Raw genomic sequence first — 19,236 nt, 5'->3', positions numbered from 1 at the left:
ACTGCTAAAGAATATCTACATGGTACACCATACACCTCACCAGTTCACATACATTTAAGTAGGTGATCCTGAGTTCTCAGTTCACTCAGTTCACTCTGTAAATACACAGAGACCTATATGTCTTTGGAACTGCCAGGACGTGGGTGAAAATTCATTAGGTGTCTACACTGTTTGTGATATATAGATCCTTCAGCCAATTTTCTCTTCCTCAACACATCACCACCTGTCTTTTTGGAAGTGGCAATGCAATTGCCATGTATTTTAACACTTCATCTTGTTCATACGTCAAAAGGGCCATCAATGGGTTTTGATACAATGTCATTCTCACTACAAGAGATAGGGTGTGGAAGACAGAAGGGTGCTAACTGCCACCCCGGGCAGTTCCAGACCAGGAATGCCAACACATTGCATCTTCCTTCAAGACACCCTCCCTGCCATCCTCTTGGGAGTATAGTAGATTTGTGTGTATATATTTATAATGCATTAGCCTGTGCCTACTATTCAGGTACTCAGAATCTCCCAAAATAAAGAATGGCTGACAATTAACTGAATTTGCAAAAATTAGCAATTTCAGAATTAAAAATCAGCAACCAGAAAATGCTCAGACAATCTGGGGCAGGGCCTAAAATACAATGCCCTACTGTACTCAGAACAGATGCAGTGATGGCCTCTTTTAAGTGTCAGTGTTGCCACACAGTTCTTTTTTTCACCTCAGCTGCTTTTGTACTAACTATTCTTGTATATCTCATAGAAGTAAATCATAACCCGGAATAGCATTTGACCCTGGAGGAAATAATTCCATCATACAATTATGCATCACAAATAATGAAAACAAGCATCAAAAATAGTACAAAGTCATAGTGTCACTTAAAGATGCTTTAATAATATAAAACTGTATTACCACAATTGAATTGCTTTTTGGGTTGTAGATGACAGCGCTGTCTGGTTTGCTAAAGACATTTTGGGTATATTCAGAAAACTGCCCTAGAAATGCGTTCTGCCTGTTGCTTACCATTGACTTTGTGATCTGTAACATATTTTCTGGCTTTCTATTTGCTGACTTTATTTGCTTTAGGCTGTTCAGCTTGAGTTCATCCCTCCGTTGCCCAGTCTTGTTTACTGTATTCTTTCATGAATTTGCGTTCTGTAAACAGACCTTTAAATCTTGTTTTTATCTTGTCACATTTGCTGTGCATTCAGAGACAGAGGTCGAATGTCAGGCTGTCTTCCAAGGAGCTCTGTGTTTTTATTTTCCTTTCTCTGACTTCAGAGTGAGAGAATTCATGTGATAATCCCACTGAGAACTCCTGCAAGGTGGGAAAGGAAGTTCTTTTTTTTGTTTTACTGTGTCGATGTTTCTGAATATATAAGAATTAGTACAAATGAAGCAATTTTTTTTTGTAATTCTGAAGTGTGGTGGAAACAAATATTTGAATATGATCAAAACACATTTATACACTAGGTGATGATATTTACACAAATTATTGTTTGTGTGTTATAAAACAATATTTCGGTGAAAATGTAATGGTCATTTCAGTTGAAATGTTTTTCTGCAATGGCAGTGCGCTTCCACACCATGCATACTCCACAGTACTCCACTCTATGCCCTGCCACACTGTCATTCCACTCCATTCTGTGACACTCCACTCCGCTCTACAACATGCCACACCACGCCCCTCCACTCTGACATTCTGCAGCATGCCATGCCTCTCTACTCCATGGCACTCCAATCTACGCCACTCACTCCGAGACACAACACGCCACTACACTCTATGCCCATCCACTCCACACTACGTACCCACTCCACTCTACCCCACTTCAATCTACCCCGCTCAACTTCAGTCTATCCCACTCCACTCCAATGTAAACCAATCTACCCCACCCCACTCTGCTACGATCTATCCCAATCTACTCCACTCCAGTCTGTCCCACTCCAATCTGTCCCACTCCATTCATGTCTGCCCAACTCGACTCCAATCTTGCCCACCCCGATTTATCCCCACCCCAATCTACCCACCCCACTTCAGTCTACCCCACTTTTACCTACTTACCTCCTCCAACCTAATCTACCCCAGTCCACTCCATTAAAATCCAGTCTGTCCCACTCCACTACAATCTACCTCATTCCTGTCTACCCCACTCCATGCCAAACTACTACAGTCCAATCAACTCCATTCAATCTAACCCAATCAACCCCAACAACACTCCACTCAACCTCACTCCAACCCAGTCTACTGTATTCAACTCAAATTTACCCCCACTCTCCTCCTATCTACCCCAATCCTCCCCACTCCAATCTACCCCAATACAATCCACTCCAATCTCCCTAAATCCTCTCCAATCTACACAATTTATATCTACTCCACTCCATCCTACTCTGTTCCATTTGACTCTACCCCAGTCCAGTTTACCCCACTCAGTTTAAATGTACCCCACTCTCTACTGCAATCTATCCAACTCTTCTCCACTCAGTTCTACCCCACTCCACTCCAATCTACCCCACTTCACCCCACTCGAGTCTATCACAATCAATCCCACTTCACTCCAATCTGCCACACTCCACTGTACCACACTCTGCCCTACTCCAATTCACTCCAGTCTACCCCACTCTATCACACTCCACTCAAATCTATGCCACTCCACTCCATCTAACCCACTCCACCCCAGTCCAACCCGCTCCATCCCAAACTTCCCAACTCCAATCTACCTCATCCAATTTGCTTTTACTCCAATCTACCCCAGTCTACTCCACTCCAGTCTACCCCACTCTTATCTATCTCGCTCTAATCAACCCCACACCACTCCAGTCTAACCCAACATAATACACCCAATCTATCCCATCCCTATCTACCCGACTCCACTCTACCTTAATCTTCCCCAATTCATTCTATTCTGCCCCTCCCCACTCTAATTTACCGCACTCCACTCCAATCTACTCCTCTCCAAGCCAGTCTGCCACACTGTCTTCCATTCTGCCCAACTCCAAAGTACTCCACTGCACTCCAATCAACCGTAATCTACTACCCTCCACTGTTCCCCAATCTAGCCCACTCCACTAGTCTAACCCAGTATACCTCACTACACTCTACCCCACTCTACTCCAGTCTAGCCCACTCCACCCCATTCCACTCCACTCGACCCCACTGTACGCCACTCCAGCCCAACCTGCCCCAGTACAATCTAACCAATACCCCACTCCACTGTACCCCATTCTATCCCACTCCACCCCAGTTCACCCCACCCCAGTCTACCAAACACCACTTCAATCACCCCACTCCCCCAGTCAGTCACACTCCATTCTACCCCACCCCACTCAGCCTAACCCACCCAAATCAACCCACCCCAGTCTACACTACCCCAGTCTACTCCACCCAAACTACCCCACCCTAATCTACTCCACTCCAGTCTACCCCACCCCAAACTATGACACTGCAATAATACCTCATAGATCTACCCACTCCAATCTACCTCACTATATTCCAGTCCACCCTACACAAATCCATCCTAATCTACCTCACCCAATACACAACACTCTCCCCCAATCTGACACACTCTAATCCAGTCTTGACTGCAGTCCAATTTAACCCACTCCTCTCTATCCCAATCTGCCCCACTCCAATCTACCCACTCCAAACACCCAATCTAACCCTCTCCACCCTACCCCAATTTACCACACTCCATTCTACTCTACCCAATTTACCCCACTCCACTCCATGCTACCACATGCCACTCCAGTTTGCCCCACTCCAGTCCCATCTAACCCAGTTCACCCAAATCCACTATACTCCAATATTCCTTACCCCACTCCACCCCAAACTAACCTACTCCAATCTGCCCCATCCAATCTTCCCCAATCTACTCTACTCCAACCTATGTCACTCAACTCCAATCTACCCCACCGTAACCAAATCTACCCCACTCCATTCAAGCCCACTTCAGTTTACCCTACCCCATCCCAATCTACTCCACACCACTCCATCCCACTCCACTCCAGTCTACCCTACTCCACTCCAACTTATCACACACCTATCTTTCTCAATCCAGTCTACCCGACTCTGCCCTAATCTACCCCACTGCAGTCTGCCCCACTCCACTCCACCCCAGTCCGCTGCACTCCACTCTGCTTATTGTAAAGAACTTTGATGTCTACTTGACTTTGTTCAGACTAAGGGCAATCACAAATAATTGCTTAACAGAAAGAAAATCGAGGTTTTGTCCCAGATCAATAAATGATCTACAATCTTAAAACTAAGAGCCCGATACAGTCAAAGAGCACAGTCAGCAATACCCTAGAGCTTTGCACTTTCTGCTCAGTTTAGTATGCAAAAGGAGCCACCTGCAAATTCAAGGTCTCTTCTGTAACACTTTAAAGAGGAACATCCTTTACTGCTGGCTAAGTTCTTTTCTACACACTTTCCATCACAGAAGCATGTGGAAGAACATTTTTCAGCCAAAGTTAATTTTAATGTTAGTCACTAGTGAAGTGGTGGATGTCCATGCAGCTTCTTTAGAAAGTGGTGAAATTGGAAGGGGTCTTTAAAAGGGGGCATGGATGATCTCACAGACTTCACAGCCTAAGGGGAAGGTGTAGTACGGATGCTGGCCACCCTAGGGTGTGGAGTGCCCATAAGTAAAACTTTGGAGCATGTGTTGTGTTAACACAATTTACTCACACACACTTGTGCATTTTGGGGGCTGACCTGAGGTTCCTCATTAAGGTTGGGTTGGCCTGGAGGCACAAACGCTAGTGTGTTATTCTTCCACCACATTTGCAAAGGACAGGGAGGACTGCAGCACAAACTCAGAGTGCTGGGTAAATCAGTCACTCTGAAAGCCTGATGTACAGTCGCATGAGCAGCACCATAATGTTAATGTTTGGCATCACATGAAGAACTAAGCTCTTTTGACTCACACAGGCCAGTACTCTCCCAGTAGTCCCCCAGACAACCCCTAGCTGTACAGCACGCTGCATTGTGGCATGCACAAACAAAATTTGTTTGGTTCTTTATGTATTACAACCCAAATCGTAATTTCCTCAGTAGCTTTCCAAATTTTACTATGCTCGTACCAAAACGCTTATGGATACAAAACCAAGGAAACTATATTTTTTTCGTATCACTTACAGGAAGCCTTGGCTCAATCACTTTTGAAAGATGCAAACCGCATGGATGATCCAGAGTGTTATTTTAATTCACTGCCTCAGGAACTTGAAACTAAGCGCGACAGGATGGCAAAGCTACTCAAAGAAGCCGGATTGAATCCTGTCATTCCCGAAGGAGGGTACTTTATGATTGCAGATGTTTCTGTGCTTAGTAAGTAAATGTTTTATATGCAGAGTTTGTTTTGTGATTTAAAGATGTGATTTTCAAATACACTGGCTATCCGCGATTATGCATTTTGGCACTAAAGTCAATAATATTTTCCTGGGATTACTAAAAGCTGCTTTTATTTTAGTGCAGTGGATGTCACACCCTTTTTATTTTGAATACTTCAGAAAATCTAAACGTTTTAAGCTATACGTGTGTGTGTGTGTGTGTGTGTGTATGTGTATAGGTAGGTGTATATGTATATAAACATTCGTTGTAAAAAGTTGAAAAATAACTACTGTTTAAAGGCCAACCCCGCGCAAGCCTACCCACTTGCGAACTGTGCAAAGCTGATGCCTTGCATGGCATGTATGGCCACAGACCACCCCTCTCTTTTTAAAATATTCCCACAGGCGCACAAGAGGCCTGCTGGTTCTTGTGAAAAGGCAAACAAAAATATGGGCCCTGGGGGAGGGGTCCCCCATAAGGGCCAAGGAGGTCAGGGTACCGCTAATGAGTCCTTGTGTCCTCTAATGGCGGCTGCTTTATTTTCTTTTATTTTGCAGACAGCCAATCAGATCGCTTGGTCCTATGGGAGTGAGTCAGCCAATGTGTAAAAAAAAAAAAAAAACTCTTGGAACCAATGAAATCTCTCTAATTTTTGGATTTGCATCCTGCAGGAGTTTCACAGGATCAACTCTCAATTTATCTATAGATTTTAGACCTTAATTTCTCAAAACATATTGTATAAATTTACACCAAATCACAAAAAGAACACTTTCTGGCTAAAGGTCTAGCTTTGTGCCAGATTTGGTGTAATTCTGTTTAGCCAGTTTCTCTCTGTATCCTTGTCAAATTTTTCCTATGAAAAATGAATGGGTAAAAAGTGTTTTCTCACCCCCCCCCCGTTTCCTCACCTCTAGTTTAGTCTTGTGAAGATTTGTCAAATGGTGTCAGTTATTAGCAAAACAAAAAACATTCTTCCTTTTGATAATTCTGACTTGCTGATTACTTCAGATTGGCGACCATGACTGCGTAATATATATACATACAAACACACATATGTTTACGTATGTGTGTGTGTGTTTATATACATTGGCCATCCTAGCATTCCTTGCCCCAAATACTGCACTATAGCTTTGATACCAGCAAAACCCCACCTCCCATACTCAACCCTATTCTTGGCATCCTTCCATAGCTGCACCCAGCACACATACCTACACCAAGTGTTCTGCCATCCCACATCCTCAAAACACAGCCCTTTATCTACTGTCCTGTCATTCTGTATCCTTAATCACAATCACCATTGCCCAACATCCTGTGATCCATCATCCCCAAATAAAGCCCCATGCCTGGTGTTGTGCCACTTCCTCCCCTAAGCAGAAACCTACATCTTACAACTGTCAACCTGCCACACCAAGCCCACCCATACCTGTCAGCTTGCTGATTAGCTCCCCAAGCACAACCCTGGATCCGACATCTTACCACAAGCTCAAGCCCTTACTTGATGCCCTGCTGTCCACATCCCAAACATACCTTTTTTTTTTTTAGATCCTTGTCATCACACCACCCCTAAACTAAACACTATTTTGGCAACATTCACCCGCCAAACACACACACAACTGCTGCTGGCATTCTTCCATCTTTCCACACCTCAATTCATTCCCCATCATGCCACCCCACCCCATCACATTGCTAACAAACACCTTTTCCCGGAGTTTTTATTTGTGAGAGGCACTCGCTGTGAATTAGTCATCAAGGTATGTACAGTCACCCTGTCTTATATCCTCATATCTTTATCACAAGTTTAACTTTGCTATTCTTTTAAGTCATGTTCCTTACCTTATTAGCATGTGGGCATTCCTGCCGCCTAGTGGCAGGACCAGAAATAACTTCTATAGCTGTTAATATAGAGCTTTGTGCAACATTATGACATACATGTAAATGCATTATATGTGGCATGTCACCCACTCTTGCTAATGAGGACCCTCTCCTGTTCTTTTTATTCCACCTAACGGGTATGATCAGAACCCACTTCCTTTGTACCCAGAAAAGTCCATAGAGCCTTTTTTGTTGGTTCCTTCCTCCATTCCTTGAGCTAGAGTAGCTTATGCTGCAACACTCTGGGTGTAAGTCATGCGCTTTGCGCCACTGGCTGTTTCCAACATCTGACCTTCATAATCTCTTTGTTTAATTTTTGGGGAGCAGTCATTTGCACAACTACATTCTTTACGCTGCCATTGGTACAATGCTCTTGTGACTTGAATTCAGCGCAACAACATTGATTCAGAAGTAGATGGCTGATTTCATTATCAAGAAGACAAGCTGTTAGGTAAGTACAGTGTGTGGTCACCAGACTCAGTACTCTCCAGACTAGACTAGGTACAGTTCTCACTTAAAGGAGTCATCCTTAGAAGAAAAACAGTTTCTGCCCAGCCCCGCATCTCTAGCAGTCACCAACAATACATATTCTAGAATGTTTGTTTGAGGATACCAGCTTGGGTTTTGAGAGTTACTCTGATATCATTCAGTTGCTGGACCCTTTAAACTAGTGCAAGGAAGACCAGCACAGTGCACCAGTCCCCTAGTTTCATTCCGCACCTTCAGTCTCAATCCAGCAGTCAGTCACATCTAGTATCCAAGCCACACCACCTAGGCTATCTGAGATGGACAAATCCAACAAAGATCCAATTCCCAGCCAGTCTTCATTCAAGAAGAACTCTTTTGGGAGACACAGGCACTCATCTGAATACAGGAACTGATAACCCCAAGGACTTGAATTGAATCAGCTACTACCATGCTGTCATGGCGAAGCATTTGGAAGTGCTGTTCATTGACATCACTGTGCCTCACCAGAGAATGGAGTCCTCAATACATTAGAGGACACAGGAGCTCCAACCATCAAAACCAGCCCTGGCCATAGAGCCATCAGTTCTCAAAGAATCTCAAGAGGTTTGTAGGAAGGTTTTCTCTGGGTCTGCCACCTTAGTCATTAGACAATGGATACTAGGCCCCTGAGGAGAGGCCAGACTTTATTTCTGGGAGTCTTCAAGCTCACATAGTGAGGTGATAGAATGTCCTCAAACATGGTCAAGGAGAGCACGTGTTGGGAGAAACTTGACAGGAACTTCAGATGTCCAAAGATCTTGTTAGCCTACCTACCAGAACCAAATATTCCAGTTTGTGTATGTGCTGGTAGTCATTCAGGTCCTCCATCCGGAAATTATTTTATCCCTAGATGCTTGAGGTTCTCCAGCAACATATGTTGGGAACTGTCCTGAACAATTGGCTGAGTGCCACCAAGGCCTTCAAGTCTTTACTAGGCAATCAAGACTTCCAGTCAAGGCTCAATCCTCCTTGTCTATCTAAAGGAGGCAATTAATGAGAAGAGATGTCTGAGACAAGAACAGGTCTTCTCCCTCATCTTCAGAATAAGCAAAGACTTCCCGCTCACTTCCCCATAGATCAGCCACTGTAGTCTGCACCATGTCAGCAGCCCCTTTCACCTTCAATGGGGAGACGGCATTTCCTTAATTGCCACCGCTAGACCCAAATGGCTACAGGGGCATAGGTCTACTCTGTGTTGAAGGACAGCTGTGCTTTCAGGCTGCAAAGGTCACTTGCATCAAGGTGATGCCTTCCATTGGGTATCACAAGAAACTCAGCAGGAACTTAAGAGGCTCATTCTTTGATCAAGCCAGTGCCACAATCAGGAAAAGGGACGGTGCTATTGCTCTGATTGTTTTGCCTGCAAAGGAAAAAGGAAGAAGGTTTCTGTCCAGCCTTAGACCTCCCAGGTTCTAAACCTCCCCTTCAAATGTCTGCAATTTGGTCTTTGGCTCAGGTGCTGACATCTGTCCAAAACAATGACACTATTCAGTGGACCTTCAGAATACCTACATCTGATAGAGACTTCTAGTTGCAGATTCCTTACCTTAGATTTTCCCCCCAGGCATCAGACTGGATCCGGAGATTTTTTCTTAGAGCAATACCCTTGCATGCCGGTAGGTGGTGTCGGTCGACTCCGCGGGCGCTGTTGGCGTCGTAGTCGCCATGATGACGTCAGCTGTAGTACATAGACGCCGCCTCAGCGCAGTGATGTCTGTTCTTTTCTTTCTGCACTACGCGCTGATCTGGAGAGAGCTACCCTTGGTAAATTTTTGACCGGCTTCGACTCTTTTTATAAGTTTTTGGTGCAATGAGGGATGTCTCTGAAGACCAGCTTGAAACTGTGCAAGGACAGTCACCGCATGATGTTGGTGGCTAATCCACATCAGGTCTGTTTGTGGTGCCTGGAGCGCAATCACAACCCAAAGTCGTGCTCCGAGTGCCGGGCCATGCACCCAAAGGCCTTGAGGGAGCGGTCCCTTAAGCTTATTTATGGTGGCCCGATGCTCGACTCCGCGTAGGTCCCGTTCTTGCTAGAGGGTAAGGTCTCGAGACCGGTCGCGGAGTCACCACCACTCGTCGTCTTCCGGTCAAGGTAAGAAGAAGACGAAATCAAAGAGATCCTGTCATCTTTTGACTTTGTCCAGTCGCTCGGCTGATGCGACGCAGGACGAGCGTTGACGCTCAAGGCCTCAGTCTTCTGAGCCTGCTTCTGGGTGCGCTCCGTGCATCCTTGAGTTTCCGGGAGCCGGGGCGACCCCTGCCCAATCAAAGGAGTTTTATGAGGCCATGCCCCTCATTTTTGGGCAGCCCGACCCCGCTACAGCGCCTTTGGGCCCAAGGGGTTTGGTCGGGGGGCTTTTGCGTTCGGCACCGGCAGTTCCGGCCACCGAAGACCCCTCTGGATCCGCTCTCTGATCTGCGTGGTCATACCATTGAGATCTTCCCCGGCGCAGTTCGATTGTCGACGTTCCCACCGTCGTTGGTGCCCACCATCGAAATAGACCCGATCCTGATCCCCGTCGACTCGGAGTCGGTCCTGCGTCGGCCAAAGCTGCCTCCTTCTTTAATGGGGCCTATTCACCCCAGATTGGATTCTGAGCCTTATTCTTATGGGTTCGAATTCAGGGACGGATTGGAGGGGTCCCTCGACCCTTATGAATACCAGGATAGCCCTTACTTGGACTTGGCACAGTGGTCTGGATACCTCTCCAGATGCTGGCATGCTGTCTCCTCCTACTGTGGCTACAGCGGAGGGAGAAATTTATTTCATGGTGGTCTGAAGGGCGGCTAAGGTCCTTGGCCTTGAGCTGCCTACTGTTCAGGTCAGGTCTAATCTCCTGACAGAGGTGCTTCAACCAGAAGCTTCGACATCTGAGCCTCTTCTTCCATTCAGTGAAGCCCTCACAAATGCCCTTTTGCGTACTTGGTGCAGACCCAACACATGGGCTCCTGTGAACAGGACAATCGCATGCTGCCATCGGCCTGCACTGAATGACCCTAAATTCCTGTCCCAACACCCCACGCCTGAGAGCCTTGTCATCCAGGCATCCTCATCCTCAGGCGCATTCCCTTCTGCACCTCCGGATAGGGAATCAAAAAGGCTGGAACAATTTGGGAAGAAGATGGTTTCTTACTCCAGTCTCGCGCTGCAGTCAGTGAATACCCCATGCCTTTTGGTCCGCTATACCCACTCTGTGGGATACGGTTGCGCAAGTTCTGCTGCAGATACTGGAAGAGGCCCGTGCTATTGTCTCCCAAGCTGTCCCTGATGGGAGAGATGCTGCAAACTTCACTATCAGATGTGGGCTGGACACAACTGACTCTCTAGGTAGATCGGTTGTGATGACGGTGGCCTTGAGGCGCCACGCCTAGTTACGTACATCTGTTTTTTCACAGGATGTCCAACAGTTTCTTATTGACATGCCCTTTGATGGCTCCTGTCTCTTTGGAGACAAGGCAGACTTGGCTTTAGAGAGGTTCAAGGACTCCCTGGCTATGGCTCGGTCCCTCAGCCTTTCCACTTCGCCTCGTCCCCAACAGTCCACCTTTTGACCCTTTCCTGGCCACAGAAGGGGGCTCCCTGTCACGTCCCTTTCTCAGCCACCGTGCCACCCATGCTGTTCAGCCTCTGTGTGGCCAGGGACACGGAAACCCACGTGGTCATGTGACTGGGAACCAGAGTTCTGCGCAGTTCACCCTTGCCCCTGCTGCAGCCTCCAAAACCTCCTAGTCCGTCCCCTCCCAGTTGGCGACAGCATTCACCAGCACCTGCCCCACTGGGAATCCATCACTACGGATAGGTGGGTTTTGCAGATTGTTCGAAGGGGCTACTCCCTCCCCTTCGAATCTGCCCCACCAGCCATGCCTCATCAGTCAGCCATATACTGGAGGATCATTTGGCACATCTCTGCCAGAAAGTTGCATCTCTCTTGGCCGAGGGAGCCATAGAGAGGGTCCCTGTGCCAGAAGTAGGTTGTGGTTGTTATTCCAGCTACTTTCTGGGGCCCAAAAAAAGCAAGGGCTTACATCCTATCCTAGACCTTAGGGACCTCAGTCTCTTCCTCAAGAAAGAGAAATTCAAAATTCTGACCCTGGCTCAGGTCGTGTCTGCCTTGTAACCAGGAGACTGGATGGGAGCGTTGGACTTGCAGGACGCTTATTGCCATATTCCCATCCTGCCTGCCCACAGACGTTACCTATGATTTGTGGTAGGTCACGAGCACTTTCAATTTACTGTGCTCCCCTTTGGCATTACCAGCACACAGTGGGTGTTCACGATAGTGATGGCAGTGGTTGCAGCTCATCTGCATAGGTTGGGGGTTTCAGTCTTCCCCTACCTGGACGACTAGCTGTTGAAGGCGGACTCGCCCCAGAAAATCGTCTCCCTCCTTCAGACTACGGCGAACCTCCTGCACATGCTTGGGTTCACTGTAAAGCAACACCTCACTCCCTCTCAGACACTCCCTTTCATCGGAGCTGGTCTGGACACAGTGCAGTTTCGGGCCTATCCTCCCGTAAAGCGAGTCCAGAATATTTAGGCTATGATTCCGATCTTTCAGCCTCTATCTTGTGTTTGGGTGAGACTGACTCTGAAGCTGCTGGGCCTCACCACCTCCTGCATCCTGCTAGTGACACATGCCAGATGGCATATCCAGGCCCTGCAGTGGAACTTGAAGTCCGGGATGGGGCGGCCACATGGGAGAGGTGGAGATCAGAGGCCTCTGGACTCCAGCAGAATCTGGGCACCATATCAGTCTTCTCCAGCTCAGGGCGATTAGGCTTACGTTGAAAGCATTTCTTCCCTCTCTCAAAGGGAAAGTAGTGCAAGTGTTCACGGACAACACTACTGTCATATGGTACTGAAACAAACAGGGCGGAGTAGGGTCCTGGACGTTTCAGGAGGCGCTACGCCTCTTGACATGGCTGACACATCAGGACATCACACTGGTGGTTCAACATCTGGTGGGCTATCTCAACTCCAGAGCAGACTAACTCAGCCGTCGATGCATAGCCGATCACAAATGGCGTCTCCATCCAGAGGTGGCGCAAAGTCTCTTTCAGCAGTGGGAAGAGCCTTGGTTAGATCTTGAGAACGCGCAATGTCATCTATTTTGCGTGTTGGAGTTTCCAATGCGGCACTCGCTCAGAAACGCTCTTCGTCTCAAGTGGAACTCCGGCCTTCTTTCCACCTATACCACTTCTGCACTGAATTCTCAGGAAGATCAGGAATGACATGGAGAGTAAGGTATCCCGAGCTATTGACATGGCCACTAATCCTCCACTCAGACTGCCCCTTGTGGAGGATCTTCTGTCGCTGCAGCAGGGGTCGGTTCTCCACCCGAACCTGTCCAATCTCGGCCTTCATGCGTGGAGATTGAGCGGTGGCAGTTGACAGCTTTTGACCTTCCACCCGAAGTCTGTGATGTTATCTTGGCAGCCAGGAGTCCCTCCATCAAAACGGTATATGCCTGTCATTGGCTTAAATTTGTGGCATATTGTACCAACAAATCTCTTGATCCCCTCTCTGCTCCTCTTTCTGAGGTTCTTTTGTTTATTATCTCTCCTTAGCCCAGCAGGGCTCTGCTTTGGGCACCCTTAAAGGTTATTTATCGGCTAGTTCAGCCTTTCTTAGGTTGCCTGATCAACCTTCAGTCTTTAAGTCTCATATTGTTAGCCGATTCCTTAAGGTTCTCACTCATTTGTTTCCTCCCTTTCCGTTTATCAGGCCTCAGTCAGATCTCAATCTTGTACTTTCTCACTTAATGGGTACTCCCTTTGAGCCAATGCACAATTGTCCCTTACGGCTCCTTACTTTGAAAACTGTTTTTCTTGTTGCCATTACTTCTGCTTGCAGAGTGAGTGAGTTTCATCTCATGAGGAAGAGAGACTCCACCGCCTGGATACAAAAAGAGCGTTGGCGTTCTATCTCAATCGTACTAAAGATTTCCGGGGGAATGATCAACTCTTTCTTGGACATGTGGGTGCGAAGAAAGGGAAGGTGGTGCAAAAACGTACCATCTATTGATGGGTACTTCTTTGCATCAAGATGTGTTAGGCTTTGGCAAAGAAGCGACCCCCTGAGGGCTTGGGCTCTAATTCCACCAGAGCATCTACTGCTTTCACTGCGTTAGCACGCGGTGCTCCTGTCCTGGATATCTGCCAGATGGCTACGTGGGCATCCTTGCACACGTTTACTAAACATTACTGCATGGACAGTCAGGTCAGTCGGGACGGCTACTTTGGTTGTTTGGTCCTGGAGGACTTTCTAGTATAATCTTGGTTCACAGCCCACGTCCGAGGATGGCATTGCTTGGTATTCTAAGGTAAGGAATCTACAACTAGAAGTCTCTATCGGATGTTCAAGTTACTTACCTTCGGTAACAATGTATCTGGTAGAGACATATTCTAGTTGCAGATTCCTTACCGACCCACCCATCCTCCCCGATTGCAAACTGATTTCTAGGGACAGGGCTTCCCCATTCAGGGCCTTAGCTCTGGTACACCAATTTCAGTGTTCTTTGCGGGTCTACGCTTTGGTGTTCAAATTCGTGAAAAGAAACTGACGTCACTGCGCTGAGGCGGTGTCTATGTACTACTCCCGACATCATCACAGCGACTACAACACCAACGACACGTGTGGAGCCGACCAATGCCACCTACCTGAAGAAAAAATCTCCGGATCCAGTCTGACACTTGGGGGAAAATTCTAAGGTAAGGAATCTGCAACTGAAATATGTCTCTACCAGATATATCGCTATCGAAAGTAAGTAACTTGTACTTTAGGTACTCACCAAGGAGAAACACAGGAAATGTGTTAATTTCATGGTGATAAATGAGGGCTGTTTTGCAGAAAAGGTGTTCAATCTTAACGTCCTCCCTTGAGTCTCCAACAAGATTCTGGTGCTTGTAGCAAACTTTATGCAATGGCATAAAGTCTATTACTGTCAGTACCTAGACCAATGTCTATTCAGAGCAGTATAAAGAAAATTGGGAACATGGTCAAATCCTGTTGACAGCCTGCCACATAGTGCTGCAGTTTATCTAATTGAGAGATGACCATAACGACAAGTTGCTTATTAATAGAATCTACATTGAAAATGACTAATACATGCCTCCCAAGCAATTCCTACCATTTTGGGGGCCTGTAATAGTCTGCATTACAGGCCCCCTGTGTGATACTTAGTAGCTATGTTGGTACTGGCATTGGCAGCGAAGGCAGGGGCAATGGATGGTCAAGCTGCAGAGGTCTCCTGATGAGGGCCCTGGCACTTTTTGTTTTACAAATCAAGCAGTGCACTGATCTGCTTTTGTAATAACAGCTTCTGCAGATACTTAACGTTAGAATATCTCCTTGAAGGCATCCTTGATCCACAGAATTTTGTAGCAGTGCTATCTTGCACTGCTAGGTTGTGTTGTGCTGCTCCACATCTTCCTAAAAGTAACTGAGCAAAGCCACATATAAGTGCCACCCTACATGCTGACTTCAGTCCTTTGCTTTCCTCACCTTCTGACGCAGATCTGGAGCTCAGCTCCAGACTTTGTCTGTTATCAGATCACCGTAAAACAGTTGCACACTGTGCTAGGGAACAACGGCCCACCAAAAACTACAGGATTCAAGCTGTACTGCAAAAGCAGGAAGCAATTTATCAGTTACTGACCTACATCAGGTGTGTTTTGGTGCCTTGGCTCTAGACAGGATTCTAAGCTGTGTGATAAATACACTCTAATGCTCCCTAAGGTGATTCGAGACTGGTAGGCAAAGCTACACTTCACTAAACACAAACAGAAGTGGAGTTCTTTGTGCAGGTCGCACTCCAAGGTGCGATGCTGGCTACTTGGTCTTTCCTTCAGCCATTCCACTTCTGCTTGAAGTTGTAAAGCAAGTCAAATCCAATTGCAGCCTTAAGAAAGTGTAGCCTGGCCTGATCCTATCCTACAACTCTTAAATCTTGCGCCTTAGTCGGCTGCACTGCATTGGGGTCACCAACCTAAGAGCTGATTCCTCAGTTGGACTGGATGCGCACCAAGTTCTCCAAGCTATCGTCAACCCCACAGCAGATCAAGGTGTTTATTGAGGACAAGCTGCAGATTTTCAGTGTGCTCTCTGGTACACTTTTTGGCCCCATGGAACCTCAGGGGCATTCTTTTAGGTTACCACCAGCAGGTTCCTACCTGTTGCTGTCTGCCCCTACTCTGGAGAGTTTCATTGTACAGGCCTCAGCCAGTAAGCTGAACCATAACTAATTTCCAACCTCTTAATAGACGTTACCGATTTTGACAAACTTATGCTTCTTCTGCCAGCCTGATACTGCCCTCCATAAACGGTGGCTGTTGGTTCAGTACACACATGCCCTTTGGGACATTTCAGTAAGGTCTTGCCAGCAGTTGCTGAGACATGTCAAATAATCCATAACAGGCAGGACACGAACAAGTATGCTATCTGCGCTGGTGTGGATATCATAGACCGCATTGGCAGAGCGGTTGGTACCAGTGTTGTCCTTTGCAGACCAGCCTGGATGACGTCTACTGTTTCTCTGGCAATGGCCTTTTCTGGGTCTTGCTTTTTTAGGGAAGAAAAAGATTGCATTTTGGAACGCTTTAGACATAGCAGAGCTAAAGTGCATTATTTGGGGCTGTTGACCCCTACTAAATAGTTTCCGCACCACGTTAAAACATTTAGAGGATATTCTAGAGATCTGGCACTTGGGCAGAGACAGTGTTCCCAGCAGTGTGCAGGCCAGCAAGGGACATTAGTGCTCGAACTCCTCTTCCCTTGGTACTAGTGGTAACAAACTGCTCTAGTTTGCTCTCAACAGCACAGACCCAACCAGTAGTAGACAGAATCCAGCACTTTCTCCCAAGTTGGATATTCATCATGTGAGACAGATGGGTTTTGAAAATTATTCAGAAAGACTGTGCCTGACCATTTCTCTCCTCCCCACCGAAAATCCCTCCCACACCAGAACAAATTTTGATAGAGCACATAGCCATCTTGCTACTGGAGATACACATGTTACTTTCCAAAGAGACGACAAGTGGGACTCATAGAAGGGGGAGGGTTGTTATTCCTCATAGCTTGCTGCCCCGAAAAAGGGCCTGGGCCTCAAGCTTATCTTGAATCTTTTACACCTGAGTGCCTTCCTGTGGAAGGACAATTTCAAAATGACCACGTTAGCTCGGAGCCTTTCTGCTCTAGACCCAGTTGACTGGATAGTCACCTTGTTCCCATAAAGACTCCCTCACTGCGCTATTCTACTCACACGGGTGAAAGTATGAGGAAAAATGACAGCAATCAATCCAAGATTTCATTGGAAACACAACACATGAGCAGTTCCACTGACCAAACTTGCATATTGACCAAAACCAGCGGTAGCTCGGGCCTGCATGGAGGAAGAACTCCAAACTTCCCTAGTGGAAATGAAGCAGAGCGGAGTCATGATAGACTTCAAAACTGACACCTTAACAAGCAGGTTGGACAGGATGAAAGAGCGCACAGCCAAAGATGATGCTAAAATAGGCCAGTTAGAACAAAGGTGTTGGATGCGGAGTACCACTCTCAGATGGGTGGGGAGAAGCTGCTGCTCCTGGAAAAGGTCCTAGTGGGGATAAAGGCAAAGAGCAGGGATTTAGAAGCTTGCTCACGCTGGAGCAATCTCAGCATCTCTGGAATTCTGGAATCCACAGGTAGAATAAGACGTCTGCCTTCACCTCCATGGTTTCTGAGGAGCAGGCGCATAGATTGCTAAGCCTACATCCCCAGCATTGACCATCTGCCCACCCCATCATTGCACAACTTCTCAAATGTAATTTCAAATTTCCAACTGTGCGTCTACATAAAAACAACAAATTACCTGCCTCCCAACGGATCACCACTCTTCTGCTCCTCTGGCTCCACAGCAGGCACAGGCTTCCAGACTGAGCTGTGGCCAAACCTAACACTGCTCTCATGCTGCTGACATCATGAGAGTAGCATGAGGTGGTCACGAGTGCCCTCAAGCTGTGATCCCAGGCAGACTGGGAGCCTGTTGTCTCCAACCTGGGAACACAGCTCAGGTTTGAAAAAAGCTCAGTGCGCATGTGGGTTTCGCCATCCTGAGACAGCAGGCCAAACCCACATGCGCTCTGAGGGAAGGGCACACCACTCCCCTCCATGGCTGTCATCATGATGATGACCCCGCCCCCAAGAATCAGCCAGTGACAAAAAATAAAATGATAATAAGCATTGTTTATTATCATTGTATTTTTCTAATGTTGCCTCTGCTGCCAGATGGGGTGACTCTCCTCCCCCTTAAGAGGAGCCACCCCTGGCCCCAGGTGACCCTGGCTTTTTTTTTCTTTTTTTTGGAATCTGTTTTTATTGTTTTGTATTAACCACAGGTGAAGCCATGTATGCAATATACATCGTATAAGTATACAGTCACTATACATATTTATCTTAATATTCGTAAACACTATGCATATAGCAGTACAGAGTGAGACATCAGAGCGGTCTGCTACAGTGTGCTGTTTGTAAAAAGTAGGGTGGAGAAGTTGATCTTTACCCAAACAGCATATGAAAGTTGGGGTATTACATGCAGCTCTAAGGCGCAGGGGCAGAAAGTGGTATTAGTGATCATAAGGTATGGGTGCAGGTCACCAGCATCACCCTCCTGTTGGGCTGCAGTCAGTTAATGGATACGTAGACCAGATGTTCCATCCCTTGGCAGTGTGCGAGCCATGGGCCCCATCACTCATCTTCAGGGCGGGCGTGTGTCATTCTGGGCTTCAATATTTAGATCGTATATGTCTCAGTCCCACCCTACTCTATCTCCGCCTTTGGCACATAAAGAGTGCAACACGCTTGATTCCGTACAAGCCCACTATAATAACATATTCAGCCACCTGCCAGTGTCCGGGGCCATGGGTGTTCTCCATTGCATGTAGCTCTCACAATATGTTTGATGGGTTGATAAGTAAGGATTTGCCCCGCCAACATATTGTATGTTTCCATTAAGGCTGTGAAGGACGTCAGGCTTCCATCTTGGAATAGGTCTTCCAGAGAGTCGGTCCCTGCCTGCCTCCACGGTGTCAGGTCATGTTGACCACCCACCCCCCATATGCTGGGTAATTGATGCAGTGTAATAGAAGGTGAATAGGGCAGGATGGGCTTTGGATCATACAAACCGCCATCAGCATATCTTGACTGCCATCATAAGACTTGAGACACTTTGAGGTGGGCAAGTGCCTTCCAGTAGCCAAGTATATACTCCCATTGCACCAAGCTGAGAGCGGACAGCAGTGCGCTCAGCGGTGGGGTGGGCATCCAGCAGGTGCAGAGGCCACTGCACTTGCTACTGCCACTGCTTAATATAATTCAAAATTAGGCACACCCATTCCCCCTTCAAGGAGTGGGTGCTGCGCTGCGCTATGGAGAGTGCCACTCGACGAAGTTTCATGCTCCATCCCATGCCAAATTCAAGAGAAAGCGATGTAGTCCCCAGAAGAAGCTCCTGGAGAACACTATTGGTAAGGTGGCAAAAAAATAAAGTAGACGGGGGAA

General features: G+C 47.0%; 1 protein-coding gene across 11 annotated transcripts in view; it reads left to right on the top strand.

Annotated features, from left to right (window-relative positions):
- KYAT3 (kynurenine aminotransferase 3) overlaps nt 1–19,236 on the top strand; it is a 496,355-nt gene that overhangs the window by 326,593 nt on the left and 150,526 nt on the right. For all 11 annotated transcript variants that reach the window (XM_069232317.1, XM_069232320.1, XM_069232316.1 and 8 more), the window contains one exon: nt 5,126–5,312. In XM_069232317.1, the coding sequence (XP_069088418.1) occupies nt 5,126–5,312 (187 nt within the window). The remainder of the gene's footprint in view (nt 1–5,125; nt 5,313–19,236) is intronic.

The sequence above is a fragment of the Pleurodeles waltl genome, chromosome 4_2 (genome assembly GCF_031143425.1).
Source record: "Pleurodeles waltl isolate 20211129_DDA chromosome 4_2, aPleWal1.hap1.20221129, whole genome shotgun sequence".
Lineage (NCBI taxonomy): Eukaryota > Metazoa > Chordata > Amphibia > Caudata > Salamandridae > Pleurodeles > Pleurodeles waltl.
Note: the sequence above shows the minus strand (reverse complement) of the source record. Positions and strands in the feature narration are given on the sequence as shown.